This window comes from Staurois parvus, unplaced genomic scaffold, assembly GCF_062004578.1.
Source record: "Staurois parvus isolate SC_StPar_1 unplaced genomic scaffold, SC_StPar_1.0 ptg000229l, whole genome shotgun sequence".
NCBI classification, from domain to species: domain Eukaryota; kingdom Metazoa; phylum Chordata; class Amphibia; order Anura; family Ranidae; genus Staurois; species Staurois parvus.
In genome coordinates, this window is record NW_028318025.1 from 6,529,248 (window position 1) to 6,545,894 (window position 16,647).

The window sequence follows — 16,647 nt, forward strand, 5'->3', positions numbered from 1 at the left end:
CTTCTCTTCTCCATCTACACCTCCTCTCTTGGTCACTTGATAAATTCCCACAGCTTTAAGTACCATCTCTATGCTGATGACACACAAATCTATCTTTCTACTCATCACCTCATCCCTTCAGTCTCCTCTCACATTATAAGTGACATATCGGCGTGGATGTCACTCCACTTCCTCAAACTCAATCTTTCTAAAACTGAGCTCATGCTATTCCCTCCAGCCCGTGCCCCCTCCCCTGTCTTCTTGATCAAGATCAACAACACAACCATCAGTCCCTCCCCTCATGCCAGGGTACTAGGTGTAATCCTAGACTCCCATCTGTCCTTTCAGCCCCAAATCCAATCACTGCCAAAATCTTGTAGACTTCACCTCTGCAACATCTCCAAGATACACCCGTTCTTAACCACTGACACTACTAAGCAACTTATTCACTCCCTGGTTATATCTCGCTTTGACTATTATAGCTCCCTCCTCATTGACCTACCTTATCACAGGCTATCCCCTTTTCAGACTATCATGAATGCTGCTGCCAGACTCATCCACCTTACTAACTATTCTATATCTGCCACCCTTCTCTGCCAAGCCCTCCACTGGCTTCCCATTGCCCAACGGATAAAATTCAAAATATATAACAATCACATATAAAACCATTTATAACTCTGCCCCAAATTACATCACCAATCTTGTCTCCAAATATCACCCAAACCGTACTCTCCGCTCCTCCCATGACCTCTGGCTCTCTAGCTTCCTTGTCTCCTCCTCCCATGCTCTTCTCCACAACTTCTCCAGAGCCTCCCCCATCCTCTGGAACTCTCTACCTCAATCTATCAGACTATTGCCTACTCTGCCCACGTTTAGGCGATCTCTGAAAACCTATCTCTTCAGGGAAGCCTATCCTGCCTTCAGCTAATAACCGAATCTTCTATTCCTCCTACCAGTCCATCCCCCACATTTATTACCTTTTGTACCACCAGCCCCTTCCTCTTAGATTGTAAGCTCCAAGGAGCAGGGCCCTCCTAACCCTCTTGTATTGAGCTGTATTGTCTCCCTTTATTTTGTAAAGCGCTGAGCAAACTGATGGCACTATATAAATCCTGTATAATAATAATAATTATAATATTATGTCATGCCTGTTATGTGAAATGTATCCTATTTTTTTTTTGTTTTAAATCTTTTTCCATGTATAATGGATAGAAACATGACAAGCAAGGTAAACTCCAGTGGATTTAAAAGGTGCTTTTCATCTGCACGTAGAAGATGCTAGACTGAGAACAGATGTGTGCAGGAAGGCATTAGATGAGGCAATTAGGTGAACACTATTCATTATCATGGACAGATGAGGCCAGATTAACAAGGTCAGGATGGAAAGCAAGAAATAGGAAACATAGGGGTCCAATTATAAAGCAGCTATGTGGCCATAACTCTGCTGTAAAGTATAAGATTAATGGTTGAACTGGATGGACTTTTGTCTTTTTTCAGCCAGACTAACTATGTAACTATGTAACTATATCGCACATTTTTAAAGCATGGCAATGTGTTTTACAAATGTGCATAGGGCTGTGCTGACTTTAGGAAAATGAAACCAGGGAAGTGCTATTTTTGTGAATTTAAAGGCATAGTTCACCTTAAACTTCCTATGCAGATAAGCAACATCTGTGTATAAAAACAAGCTGTGCAGCTTTGCCCAAAATTGAATAATGCCCTTCCTATAGGTGTAGCCTATTTACATATAAAAAACAAGAGTATAACTTGCGAGCCACCTACTACAATTAATAAAGTTGTGCTGACATACAACACATCCTCTTTATATGTGTAATAAATTCCTATAAAATATATACATTTATGCCGCGCTCCTCCTCTTAGTGAAACAATCTAAAAAAGTTTTCATTAAATAAAGTAATATTTCATATTTCCAATAAACTGTAATGAAAAACAATTACAAGCAAATGTGGTCAAAAATAAAATAAAATAAATATGATCAAAAAATAAAAAAATAAATTGTGAAATCCAGTAATAAACATATACAAATGATAAATCTCTGTGAATAAATAGTGAAAAATAGATGAAAAGTGACATCCAGTGCTCAACATGTGCGGATAATAAGTCTCTTTGAAAAAATCGTGACAATTCCCAGTGATTCAAATTAATAAATAATTCCAGGTGACTTCCTTAGTGAGATTAGGATGTACGCTCACCTCCAAGATAGCCTATGATAGGCTAATAGCGCTTTTGTTCACTTTAAAGGAACTATAGTGATGTGTGTTGCACCATATTAGGAATGGTGGATCCTTCTCTGCCGGCTCCCCGTCTCCTATCCCTACTGAGATCTTACTCTCCTGCTACTTCTGCCCTGCTTTTTTCATATGCATATGCCCTCTTTGTTACCGAAGATGCTCATGAGTTTAGTAAACAACTGCCCCATTGTTATCGATCGGGAGGTAATCCGCTCCTCGAATTGATTGCCCCTTCAAATCCCAACTCTCCAAGACGCCGATTCGCTCTCTCATTTACATACCTCATGAAGCCTGACTGGAAAACTCCTAGGATGTTGTCAAGAAGGGCCCAGGTGTTATTGTTTACCTTCACCATCACAGAAGCATCTTTTTCTGATTCAAACCCCCTCACATGCACTTTCACTTCTCTGATGCAGTAGCTCTGAGCTCAGCATTTGAGAGTTTGCTCCTGTGATGGTGAAGGTGAACAGTAACACCCGGGATTCTCTTAGCAACATCCTGGAAGTTTTCCAGTCAGGCTTCATGAGGTATGTAAATGGCCACCACCGCAAGGGCATTATTCAACTTTAGTTTTTATCTACAGGCTCCCTTTATCTGCATAGAGAGTAATTGGTAACGGAGAACTAATCCTTTAAGAGTATTTAAATAAATGTAGCACTACCCTCTTAGACTTTGCTGAAGTTTTGGGTCCCCCTATAGTCCTGCACAGCCAGGCAACACACATTTGCACAATAACTTGCATCCAGGAGTCAGTAAAAAGTCCTTGAGCTTTGTTTTGAAGTATTATAATGAGATTTAAACTGGGATAGGGTTAGGGGTTTACAGGATGCTTCTTGGAACTGTGAAACCGAGAACAATTTCCTGGAACTATATACATGTTTATATAGCAAAGTCCTCTTTTTGGAGAGCTAGCCAGCATCTCTGGTTGTATCACCCAGGGGCGGACTGACCATTTGGAAACTCGGGCACTGCCCGAGGGCCCGGGGTCAGTAGGGGGCCCCATGAGATGCCCCTGGTACCTTTTTCATAGGCTTTTTTGAGTTTGGGCAAGGACACAGGGGCCCCATGATCCCCTATTGTCCGGTGGCCCCATGAGTTGTCAGTCCATCCCTGGTATCACCGCAGACCCTAGATTCTCCTATTCCACCCAATCTGGGTGAATCCCTGAGCAGGGGATCCAGTGCCTGTCACTTTAAAGTAAGACAGTCCCAGGTAGTCGCTAATCTGATTTCCCAGCAGAGTGCTCCTTTACCTATCTGGCCCAGGGGGTGCAGGTTTACTCACTTAGTCCTTTTCCTCCGTTGCTGGTGGGTTGGTGGCTTCTACCAGGCCTTCTAGCTGGGCTGCTCATTCCCTGCCGCACAGGTGGTCTTCTCTCAGGGGGCTGGTGAAACCCCAAGCTTTTCTTCTTCCAAGATGCCTGCCTGGAGGTGAGCCCCTCTCCCATATGGGCCACCTCCCAGGCTCCTGCTCCTCAGCCTCACTTCCTCATCTTCTACCCGAATTCTTCTCCAACCCTCCTGCTGCTGAGCAGGCTCAGTTATTCTTAAAGGCTGTCCTGGCCCCTTGCGAAGCCTCCTGTTGGGGATTGGCCAGGATCCTCTAAGAGTACAGACCAGCCACTACTTACTTCGCCCACTGCTTGTAGATATTTCTCAACTTCTAGGGCAGGGGAAAATCCCAGAGAGCTGGTCTACAGAGCCTCTCAGCTCTGACCTAAATTTGACCCACCTAGCTATCACACCCAGGCAGACTCCTGACTAGCAATTTGAGCTAGAGCTCACTCTAGCTACCTAGGAGGGTGCTACATAAATATATATAAAAGAGGTAAGAGAGCCGGTCTTGTGACCTGCCAGACGTGTTTCCAATTATAGAGGGAGGTGAGGTGTTTGCTGCGTTAGGCCCCTTTCACACTGACGGTCCGATCGGGTCCACCTGTCAATTTTTCAGGTGGACCCGATCAGACAATGAAGTGATGGGTGTCAGCAGACATGTGTCTACTGACACCTGCTGGCATCAAATCTGATCCTGTACGCTAAAAACTGACAGATAGGGATCTGTTCTCCATCCATGCGGCAGATCAGATTGGATGACAGTCAGGTGGAAACGGACAGGTGGTCCGTTTCCATCTGACTGCCCCATAGAAAACAGCAGGCTATGTCTGTGTCCGCTCTGCAGCAGTGGAGTGGAAACAGACCTGTCATTCTCTTGCTCTGCAGGGATCAGCAAAGAGATTCCCCACCTGAGCAGGAGGACCCATCTGAAAGGGGCCTTAGACAAAGAGAACTCCGTTACGTAAGCCTCAAAGTGCAGATCACAGTGTGGCGTTAGTTTTCTTGAGGTTTTCTTGAGGAACAGGTTTGAAAACAATTGCAAGAACACATTTACCTATCATAGCTTGCAAGGTTCACTTTAAACATACATTTCAAACAGTGTGCATCTCAATCTGTGTTATCAGTTTGTAGAGAAATGTTTACCAAGACAGATCTTTGTAAAACATTGCATTGGATATGAATTAACTGGAGCTTTTTCTCTCCATCCGGTGGATCGGGTTGGATGACAGTCAGGTGGAAACGGACAGACGGTCCATTTCCATCTGACCATAGAAAACAGCGGGCTATGTCTGTGTCCGCTCTGCAGCAGCGGAGTGGACATAGACCTGTCATTCTCCTGCTCTGCAAGAATCAGCAGGGAGATCCCCGACTGAGCAGGCGAATCCGCTGATGGGTCCGCCCCATGTGAAAGGAGCCTTAGACAAAGAGAACTCCATTAGGTAAGCCTCAAAATGCAGATCACAGTGTGGTGTTAGTTTAGCAGCAGAAATAGTATAGTGATCTCTCCTCTCACATAGAATAGGTTTCACAGAATATATGTTACATGTATTTGTTTGGTATCCTGGTGTATATTTTAAAATCACCTGGCTAACCAGGGAAACCAGACATGTCTTCTAAAACATCTCTTAAGCATATACTGTATTAACGGCAATCTTTGGACTTTTATATTCTAGATACAGAAATTTGGTGATCCCAATGGAATTGTTCAGTTTTCAGCAGAATCTCTGCTAAAGAAAAATTACACTGAACCTCAAACCAATGATGGACCGTTGAATATAACTTTTCTTATCAGGAGAGTGCAAGGAACTCTAGGTGATATCACGGTAATTGTAATATACGTTAATAACGAAGCATGCGTGGATTTTGAGAATAGAAAATTTAGATAATTAGTATGGCACTATGACAGCAGTAAACAAAAACTACGTAACGCAGAAACTCCCTCTTCCTCTAAGTTTGGCATGTTTGTGCTTGTTCAACAGGTATGGTCACCTGACAATTTTAAGGATGAGGTCAATCCTTTATAAATGTACTAGAAAGTGTCTGGCATACAGGGTCCCATATTGGCATACAAAATTTAGTACATCCCTTCTTTATAAATGTTCCCGATATATCTCCAGATACCATGTGGGTTCCATCCTGATCTCCTACTTAGTCCCTGTGCACCTACTGTGAGGAATTAGCGCAGTAGTGGGTTGTGCATGACTCCCTGGATGAGTCCACAGCACTGTTAAAAGGCACAGCAGACAGCAGGAGGAAACACAAGTGCGGTTTATTTAAATAGTCTGTGTCTGTTTCACTTGTACAGGCAACAAACAGCAAAATAAAACAAAAACAGAAAATAAAGCCTTGCCCCATTGGGCGACCTACTCAAAACATTGGATCCTGGCTAACTGTCATGCAGCAATTTAATACTGCCCAGGCAATCCACAGTTTTTAGTCACACAGACCTAATCTCACCACACAGGGAGTTTGCAGCTCCCCAAGCTGTTATGCACAGAGACTCGGTTCCAGGGGGTGCAAACTGAGAGTTTTATATAGCCTAGAGTACTCAGACCTGCTTTAGCTGAACCCCTCAGCGAGCCAAGTATGTTCACTATACAGCAAAAAAGAAGAACAGTTTACATACTGATTGAACCCGGGACAAATATACCTCCCATCCTAGACACAACCAGTAGTTTTTCCTGGGCTCCTGTTCCAATACCATGTCCATGGGTTGTAGGCTAAAGGCTGTACATAGGCCTCAACTTTTCTCAAAGTAAATAATAAGCTCTCCCCTCCTGACACTAAACCCCATCCCCTGTATTTCAGCTATCAAATGCCAAGGGCTCTACTGGTGGCTGAGGGTCTGAGGTTGGACTGTGAAGCAGGATATGAGGCTTAGTGTCAGGAGGTGGCATGCCCTAATCTCTAACGAGGTCTAAATCCATGGTTTTCTTGAGGAACAGATTTGAAAATAATTGTAAGAACTTATACATTTACCTATCATAGCTTGCAAGGTTCACTTTAAATGTACATTTAAAACAGTGTGCATCTCAATCTGTGTTGTCAATTTGTAGAAAAATGTTTACCGAGACAGATCTTAATAAAACCTCTCATTGGATATGAATTAACTAAAGTTTTTTTCTCTCTTTCAAGGTCTATTGGAGATTGACCAGTTTATCAGACATTAACAGTGACTTCTCAGCTACTTCTGGTTGGGTTGTCATTCCTGATAAACAAAATATTGCAGAGATTGTAATTCAGCTTTTACCGGATGATGTGCCAGAAATAGATGAGCATTGTATGCTCCAACTAACCTCAGTAGAAGGGGGAGCTGATTTAGATAGTGTGAGAAGTGTGTTGTGGTTCACTGTCCTGGCAAATGATGACCCTCACGGTGTGTTCTATTTGGACCCAGCAAGACAGACTGTCATTGTAAACAATGACTTGGAACGCTTCATCCAAACTAATGTGACAAGGCTTGGAGGAACATTTGGCAATGTCACCGTGGAGTACCAAGTATCGTATGAAAACACAGCACGAGAAAATCTGACCGGAATAATTACCGGAAGTGTGTTTATTCAAGATGGTGCAAGCTATGGTATTAGCAATGTGCCAATCAGTAACCAGGTCAGTTTTCATCAGATCCTTGTAATCTGCAGCTATTAGGTAAACAAGGGCTACAAGTCTTGGTCTGTGAAAGGCATTTATTTCCTTATAGGGGTGCAGTTTACCCAAGCCAAATACAAACTCAAAAACAAAAATGTAATTTATTGCAGGTCACCAATCCATAAAGTGGATCTGTCTACCATTTCACTAAATATCACATTAGAATGCAGCTTTGCTTGCTGATATCAAAATGTTGTGTGGCACTGGTGATGACCAGGGTCATCCCACTAAAATGATGTTCACTGTAATGTTTCAGCTGGCAGACTCATTGTTCCAGACAGATCTCCAGAAAAGGGGATATGGGTTTATCAGCCCTTCGTGCTTCCTGCGTAAGGGTGGCTCCACTCTATACCTTTGGACAGCAGAATTAATCTGTGGAAAGGGTAATGTTAGATGCACTAGCAAATTTAAAGTGTGACTAAACCCACAACAGTAAATTCAGTCTGTATATGCAGTAAAGCATGCTTGTTATACTCACTGTGGACCCTAAGGGGTTTTTATTCTGCATTGTGTAAAAAGGATGTTTAATCCTGTCGTCTCTGACCCTCCCCTTCTTCTAATGTCCGCAATCCATCTGCTGATAGAGCCTTGGGGGCACTCTGTACATGCTCAGTTTGGTGTGTATTGCTAAAAAACTTTTTTTTCTTGGGAGAGTGCATGTGATCAGCACAGGGCCGATCAGCACTGTCCAGACACAGGGTTGGGAGTTATGCATCCTCAAAGGACAATATACAGTTCCTCCTACAAGCTTTAGCCAGTGCTCTGCTGAGCACTGATAGAAGTCACAAGACTGCTGTATACACTGATGAGGTATTTATTTACTAAAATAATTGCATTTCCATGTTCTGTGTTCTGTGGGAGACTGGATTCAGTGAATGCAGGGTCCTGGGTTTAGTAACACTTTAAATGGACTAACAAATTAAAGGCAAACTCCAGCTAACACTTTTTAAAGTACAAAACAACAAACTGTGAGTAGGCAGGCTACATATAGGAGAAGAGACATGATGTGTCTCTTCTGTGATAAAATAAACTGACTGTTCACAGTCTTGTTTACTCTGTACACTGAGCTGTGCATGCTCATCTCAGAGTACATTTTCAGCATGGTGCATGTTTGCAAGGATGAATGAGTTATATCTTTCTGCAATGACCAGTCAAAATGGCCAAAGATCCTGCATTCAGCAAAATCCAGGGAGAAAATGCTGTCACAGATGAGGCATGTCGCAGACATCAGACTATTTGTGAAGAGGTATTTGCTTCTTTTTTTCTAAACAAAAGCTGACCATTGTAAGCTCCCATGTCAGTGGTAAATGGCCCGCTTCAATCCGCAAACTGTCACTTTTGCAGGACAGCTTGATCTTTTATAGGAAGTTGAAAAATTACTGGATTACTGGCTGGATCACTAACTGAAAATAATGGGAAGAAAATGTATGTAATTCAAATTATTAGAATTAATAGGCTGCAGTATGTAAATGTTTTTGCTTCTGGGTCTACAGACATTTTAATGGTTTTGATTTATCTGTTTAGAAACTCTGTTTTCCCTTCTCTGACCAGAACAACATCACCTTTCAGAGTTTTACGGGAACCAAAAGCTGCACTTATATCTGTTACCTGCAGCACCACCTATTGGGAAAATCTGTTTTTTGCAGCAAAACTTTTAAACCATTTGACATCAGTTTTGAACTTTGGCCAATGAGGTTTCCACTGTAGTTTACAGATGTGCTTTAGCTTAGCTGGCCTACAGTAAGTGCCACCTGTCTGCTATTTTGTGAAGGGGGCGGTGCACAGATTACATTTCAGCTCATTTAACTTGGGGTTTACAAATGAATATGACATACAGTATACAATAGTCAAACTTCTAGTAATCCCCTCTAGTTTTGCATACTGTTAGTTTCTGTACGACAACCAGCAATGGCAAGTCAGAAGTCAGCAGAGGATAAAAAATACCTGGGCTGAGTTGCAAAAGCTGAAGCAATTCTGTCAGCAACCATTCAAATAAATATCTCCAACTAAAAAAATAAATCTTATTAGTTGTTATTGTCTACCACATATTTAGTGAATTTCCCTCCCTGTTTTATGAGAGTTTGGCCTTGTGTTTCAGGAGACATGAATCTTTGCCAGAAACTACTGTCCCATCATTTAACAAGCTTTTAACCGCTTTCCTACCGCCCTATAATAGAACTACTGCTACAGGGAGACAGGGCTGCACAAAATCACGCATTTCCGGCAGGCCCGGACTGGGACAAAAATTAGGCCCAGGCATTTTAGACGGAACAGCAAATTTCGGGAGGGGGGGGGGTGGTGCAAGGGCATTAGCGGGGGCAGTTGGTGATGGAATATTGATTGATTACAGTGCCCCTTTACAACGCAGTCCCCTTTATATCACAGTGCCCCTAGAAATCTAATCACAGTGGCCCCTATATATTCAAAGAGATGGCCCAATAGAGTAAAGAGACATCCCCATTCAGCAAGGAGACATAAGAGACAACCCCATCCAGCAAAGAGACATCACCATACAGCAAAGAGACATCTCAATCCACAAAGAGATGGGATGTCTCTTTGCTGGACAGGAATGTCTCTTTGCTGGATGGGGATGCCCCTTCTTGGACTGGGTTGTCTCTTTGCTGGATTGGGATGTCTCTTTGCTGGACCCAACTGAGCAAAGAGATAGCCCAGTCCAGCAAAGAGACATCCCCATCCAGCAAAGAGACAGCCCACCCAGCAAGGAGAAGCCTGACCAACAAAGAGACAGCTGTCCAGCAAAGAGACAGCTCAACCAGGAAAGAGACAGCCCATCCAGCAAAGAGACAGCCCGTCCAAAGAGACAGCTCATCCAGCAAAAAGACAGCCCATCCAGCAAAGAGACAGCTCACCCAGCAAAGAGACAGCCCAATCCACAGCCGCTGCAGGCCTGTCACAGTGTGCCCACCAGTGAAGGAGAGAGGCTGCCGTTGTCCCTACAGTGCAGCTGTGTTTAGCAGCCAGCCGAGGAGGTGTCTGCGTGTCCTCAGGGGCTGCTTCCTGCTCTTCACTGGAGCCATCACTTCCGCTCCTCCTGTCGGCCCTGCTTTAGGCATAGCCGCACAGCAGGAGGTGAGCGGCGGCCGCGGTCTGTGTTAGCTCTTTCCAGGCCCCGGTCGCCACTTACCTCCTGCTGTGCGGGCGGTCATAAACAGACCACTCTTCTAAATTCCCGGTGTGCCCTATGGCCAGTCCAGGCCTGATTTCCGGATAGGGGGTACGTGCACATGCCGCCCTACCAGCGCCACCATTGGCAGCTAGGGATATCAATCACTAAGTCCCAGCTGGAGATTCCCCCCCAGCACCTGGCGATCGTCGGGTAAAGCTGACGGGAGAGACCTGTGTGTAAACAACGCAGATCTCTCTCCTGCCGGCAAGGACATACTGCTTTGTATTTCTCTGCACAGCAGAGAAATACAAAGCAGCATGTTTCCCTAGTAAAACACACACAGATCATAATGTAAACCAGCACACAGCAAACACTTAACTCTTTGATCACCACAGATGTTAACCCCTTCCTGCACCGCTGTTGGCTGCTGGGGATGTCAATTACCAGTTCCCGGCCAGCGATTCCTGGCCAGGACTCTGTGATCATCAGCAGGGCTGAGAGGGGAGAGATCTGTGTGTAAACAACACAGATCTCTCTCCTGTCAGCATTGACATGCTGCTTTGTATCACTCTGCACAGCTGAAAGATACAAAGCAGCATGTCTCCCAAATAAAACAGCATACAATGTAAAACACACAGCACACAGTTAACCATTTGATTGCCCCATATGTTAACCCCTTCCTGCCCAGTGTCATTAGTATAGTGTCAGTGTTTTTTATTAGCACTAATCACTGTATTAGTGTCATTGGGATGTCAGTGGCTGTTATTCAGTTCCCACCCAGTGTCACAGTCCTGCAGTCTCACTATAAGTCGTTGATCGCCACCATTACTAGTATAAAAAAAATAAGATAAAAATTCAATTATATATACCTCCATTTGTAGACACTATAACTTTCACATAAACCAATTAATTTACATGTATTGGAATTTTTTTTTGTAGCAAAGACGTAGCAGAATACATTTTGGCCTAAATTTATGAAGAAATTGGATTTTTGAACATTTCTTACTGGATATGTTTTATAGCGAAAAATATTGTTTTTTTTATTTCAAAATTGTTGGTCTTTTTTTGTTTATAGCGCAAAAATCAAAAAACACAGAGGTGATCAAATACCACCAAAAGAAAGCTTAATGTGTGGGAAAAAAGGACATACATTTAATTTATGTACAGCGCTGCATGACCGTGCAATGGTCAGTTAAAGTAACTTAGCGCCGTATTGCAAAAAATGGCCTGGTCAGAAAGGGGGGTAAATCTTCTGGAGAGCAAGTGGTTAAGGAAACAAGGCAAACTTTGCAAAAAAATGTAAAATGGAGGGGGGAGAGCAGATCATACATTAGATAATGACCCCCATTTATTTTTGATTTGTGACATCAATTTGTTGATTGACTAACTTTGATACAATAATATCAATCTGGCGTCAGGCATAAAATTGTTAAAGGGTGTTACGTCTGCTTAAGTGATACTGCATAAAGTGAGACTGATGGGGAGAGGCGGGGGGACACAATAAGGGAAGCTTTGGCCTGTAATTGGTGAGGTATGTGCAGGGGGTTATTTGCTAAAACTGGAGGGTGCAAAATATGATGCAGTTCTGCATAGAAACCAATCAGCTTCCAGGTTTTATTGCCAATACCCAAAGGGACAAGCTGAAGTTAGAAGCTGATTGGTTTCTTTGCAGAAATGTGCCAGATTTTGCACCCTCCAGGTTTGGTATATCTCCTTCTCTGTGTTACTGCCTGGGTGGTCTGTTAAGAGATTTCCATTTTTTTATTATTCCAGCTAAAGATAACATTTTTAGTAGCACCCCAAACAAACCAAAGATTATTATCACCTCAAATAAATTAGTTGGTCTATATTTTCAATCCAGCTAATGCCTGTTTGCAGCATGTGGCACCAAACTTGTAAGCATTTTTATCCCTCTGTGAAAGTGTTGCCTTTTCTCTTATATTGGAATTATTTTATGAAAGTTCTTATCTTTTCTAATCTCAAGGTGTAATTCGCTCTGTCTTGATTTCCTATATTTTGTATCCACAGGTCTTCCTCTTACCCGGCTTTAATTTTTCTCTTGAGTTGACAAATGTCACTTTGATGGGTGAAAGCATTTCTGGAAAGCCTTACATACATAAAGGACAAAAGCCAAGTTCAGTAACAGTACCTAAGGAAGCTGCCAATTCAGAGGTATAGTAATAGCATGTACTGCACTACTCCATGGTGACCAGCAGAGGGAAAACAAGTCCCACTCTCTACAATATCAAAAAGCTTTGATCAAAATATCCACTTTACAGAAGTTTATTACAGTCATGGATTGCTAGGATTTGTAATTCAGTATTGTTGAGTCAATGATTATTTAATAAAGGATAGTTATAGAAAAGCAACAACAAATATAAACAATTATAAATATAAAATATTGTATTTTAGCAGCCATTCACGTGAATGCTTATTTCACTATCCTTGCAGTGAATTGTATATTAAAATATATTTTACATTTTGAGGGTGCGTATTCTATAGGGTTTTTTGTTAAATGTCTTTACAGTTTTAATTATGATTAGGACATGGATGTGGTGAATGTGTCATTAGTCACTATAAGCTTGATAATAAATGTCTCAATTTTAGCAGTATGAAAAAAAGAATTGTATTCTTATATATATATTCCTATATAAATTAACTGTTTTTCTTTAGATACTTTTGAAGTTTAGGTCCTGTAATTTTAATTAGCATTTCTGAAAAGTTGCATGTATGAGCTCACACAGCGTTCCTGTCTAAATGTAACTGTAGATAAAATATGTCCCCTGTTATGCAACGGGAATTAAAATATGAATCATCATTCCAATTTAATTCTTTCTGGTTATTTGACAGTCATGCACTAGGTGATGCAGTTTTATTCCTGTGTGCCTAAGATCATGTAGTTTCTTATCCACTTGAAAAGAAAAACACTTCAACCATTCTGAAAGTGCACAGCACACATATTTTTTTTTATATTATTTTCATAATATTGGCGTTCTTCCTATAGCAAACCCACACCTACCAATGAAGTGTTTAGATTTTTCTCTATCATAAGGAAATCTTTTTTAGTGTATTTTTTTTTTTACTTTAAAGGACAAGTTCACCTTTTAGAAAAAAATAATAAATCCACAATTTGTTGCAGGTAAAAAAATATGCATTTATTATTTTTGTCTGCAGGAGCCTGTAAACCATTGCACCAGCGATCAGCAGATCACTGATGCTACACAGGTATCCTGAAGATCTGTCAGTATATCTACTTGCCTGTATGGGGTGTACGAGCAAGCAGATATACTGACAGGAAGCATTAATGAACTTCACAGTGCCATGGTAGTTAATTGAGGACTACAAGCTGACAGCTGCTAAGGCTGTCAGGACTTGTAGTCTCTCATTCACAGATGACTGTGAATGAGTGACACGGCTGTGTGGGCAGAGTCCTGCATGGCCATGTTTTTTTTTAAAGCTGACAGCTAGCGAGGGGGGAGAAGATCCCTCATTAGCTGTCAAAGCAGGGAGTGGGGGCCGGTCTGATCAGAACATGTTACATGTTACACCCTGAATATCGGTGTAACATGTACTATGTTACAAAAGGTGAACTTATCCTTTAAATAATATTTCTAAACACCGGATTGTACTTAGGGAGGACAGTAACATTATGGCCTAGTTGCTATTTGTTGTAGGGGGTCTCATCACCAAGTTCTTTATTGATATATCAATTTATATCAGATTGGCCTTGAACTTTATTAGCAGTGTCCTGTTTCAGGAATCTAAGCACTGAACGTGTGATTTCGATACCTAATCGAGTTACTTAAAGTCTAGTAGCTTGGCAGACAGTTACTCTATCCCATTGACATCCTGCTGATCATAGAAAGCTTTAATCCAAAAACAGTGTGTCTAGCTCCACTCCAATACAGTAGATGAGGTGAATGGAGGCTAAGCATGAAAATGAAGGGCAGGGTTTACTATATAGAGCATCTGCTAGCTAAGGAGTGAGGAAAGGACAAAAATATTTAAAGGCAAACAAACAGCAATCCATGTATAACATAATAAGCAGCTATTAAAGCAATATATTTGAAGCTTTGGTTACAGAGGCACTGCTAGACCCTGCCACCTAAAGCACGTGGCTCATGTCCTCTACTGAGTGTGCCAGGTCTTCTTGCCATAATTGTTACTTGTATCCCAAGAATGGTCCTCTAGATCAGTGGTAATCAAGTGGGTAATTAGAGAGGGCCTCAAGTGTAGCCCCTGACATGTCCAGAATGGAACAAATTTTATGTTAGGGCCAAATTACACCATAAGGCAGTCCACTGAAATGTACGCACTGTCATGCATTGGACCTTGCTGCATTTCATAGCCCATTCAAAATGAATGGCCTGAAATACGCCTCAATGCATGACAATCCACTGCAAGGGTACACCAGGGCTTTAGAACCTCAATACTTACTAAGCTTTGGTTCATGGGGTTTTTTTTCGTCTTCTTATCCTTGGGTTTCCTTAGAGCAAATTGCCAGGAAACCAATGGGAGAAAAGTGGAGTAGGAAAAGGTAAATAGACTAAATAGAGATAATTTTTTTTAAAAAAGGGAAGGATAATGTATAGTCAAGGAACTGAGGAACAAGAAAAAGTCTCAATGCCTTTTTTTATACAAGCACTACATTCAGTGTAAAGTGTCCAGGTATTCTTCACAGATTTGAGGAACTTAGCAGCATTCCTGTTGTGTTATATTTAAATGCTTTATTAGGCAAGTGTATGATAGCTTTCAGTGTTCAGAATAATTTCTGTGCAGGGGCGGACTGACCATTTGGAAACTCGGGCACTGCCTGAGGGCCCGGAGTCAGTAGTGGGCCCCATGAGATGCCCCTGGTACCTTTTTCATAGGCTTTTTTGAGTTTGGGCAAGGACACAGGGGCCCCATGATCCCCTATTGCCCGGGGGCCCCATGAGTTGTCAGTCCGCCCCTGTTTCTGTGTATGCTTTTTCAGATATGTTGAACTATTCTTTGACCATTAATAGCAAATATTAAAAATATCTTTTCTTCTTTCAGGTTGGTTTTGAATCAGTTGCATTCCGCCTTACAAATATCACATCAGGGATGGGTCATGCTGTTGTTTACAGAGAAGGGTCTTATGGCTCCGTCACTGTTAGCTGGCGCTCTGGATATCCCCCTGGTTTCATGCCAAAGGACATCCGCCTTGGCAAACTCTTACCTGAATCTGGTAAGTAATGTGCTTTCTCAGAATAATAATCAATGAAATGTCCTTTCAAATTAAAACAAAAACTCGAATACACAAATCACCTGTTAAAAACATTCATCGTTCTAAATTTTGAGGGCGCTTAAAATAGCAAAGTACATCAACTGACCAAATGGGGAATCTGTGATTAAAAAGCCTAATAATACATGAACAATAATGCTCGATTACAGAGCTAAACACAATGTACACATAATTATAGATAGCACATTATCATATCATATTAATAAAATGTTGGCGGAATGATAATGCGTACTATGTATGTGCATGTAAAATGTTTGTGCTAACTACTCTCTGTTGAGTCTGAGTGAGCTTGGGATACACTATGGTTATAGGTGCAGGGATGTTTTATTTTTTTATTTTAGTGTATTTAATTTAAAATTAAATAAAATATTTTTTCTATATTGTATGCTGAGCTATTATTATTGACCATATGTTTTATATTTATTTGTCATATTTGTTTTTTTTCAACCTCAACCTGCATTGTAATACCTGCGTGTTTAGATCCATTCTGGTTTACAGCAGAACTGTCTTTTGTGTTTTGTATTCCAATGGAAATCTACAAGATTTCTTGTGACTGTACTGTGTAGTTACATTAAGGGATCCTTGTCTTCCACAGTTCCTACATCTTACTGTAGCTGCACACTCCACCCATGCCATTAAAGGCCCATTCACAATATTGCATTGTGCTATTGCACAGCAATGCAATTTGCATGTGTTGATGTGATACAGTGCCATTTATTCTGAATGGTACTCCAATGTACCTTCTCAAACAACTTGTGTTGCACTAGTGTACATTGATCTGCTCAGCACTGCACAAAATGTACCTTTTTTATGTTTTTTGGTGCATTAGGCAGTCCATTTAAATAAAAGGGCTGCCTTAGCGCATTTTACCTTAAGGCACATGAGCTAATGCAGCACAGTAGTATGAACTAGGCCTTGCTGCCTATTTTAGAACTAAAGAGACAGAATTGTGTTCCATTCCATCCTGGAATCCAGAACATACGTCTTTACTCATTCAGTTTACATTTACTATATTATTATTATTATTTTTATTATTATACA

The 16,647-nt window shown here is 41.5% G+C and overlaps 1 protein-coding gene across 1 annotated transcript in view; it reads left to right on the plus strand.

The window, feature by feature from the left end:
• ADGRV1 (adhesion G protein-coupled receptor V1) overlaps nucleotides 1-16,647 on the plus strand; it is a 500,140-nt gene that overhangs the window by 249,682 nt on the left and 233,811 nt on the right. The window contains exons 71-74 of the mRNA XM_089679659.1: nucleotides 5,239-5,388; nucleotides 6,701-7,174; nucleotides 12,369-12,512; nucleotides 15,378-15,549. Coding sequence (XP_089535785.1) covers nucleotides 5,239-5,388; nucleotides 6,701-7,174; nucleotides 12,369-12,512; nucleotides 15,378-15,549 — 940 coding nt within the window. The remainder of the gene's footprint in view (nucleotides 1-5,238; nucleotides 5,389-6,700; nucleotides 7,175-12,368; nucleotides 12,513-15,377; nucleotides 15,550-16,647) is intronic.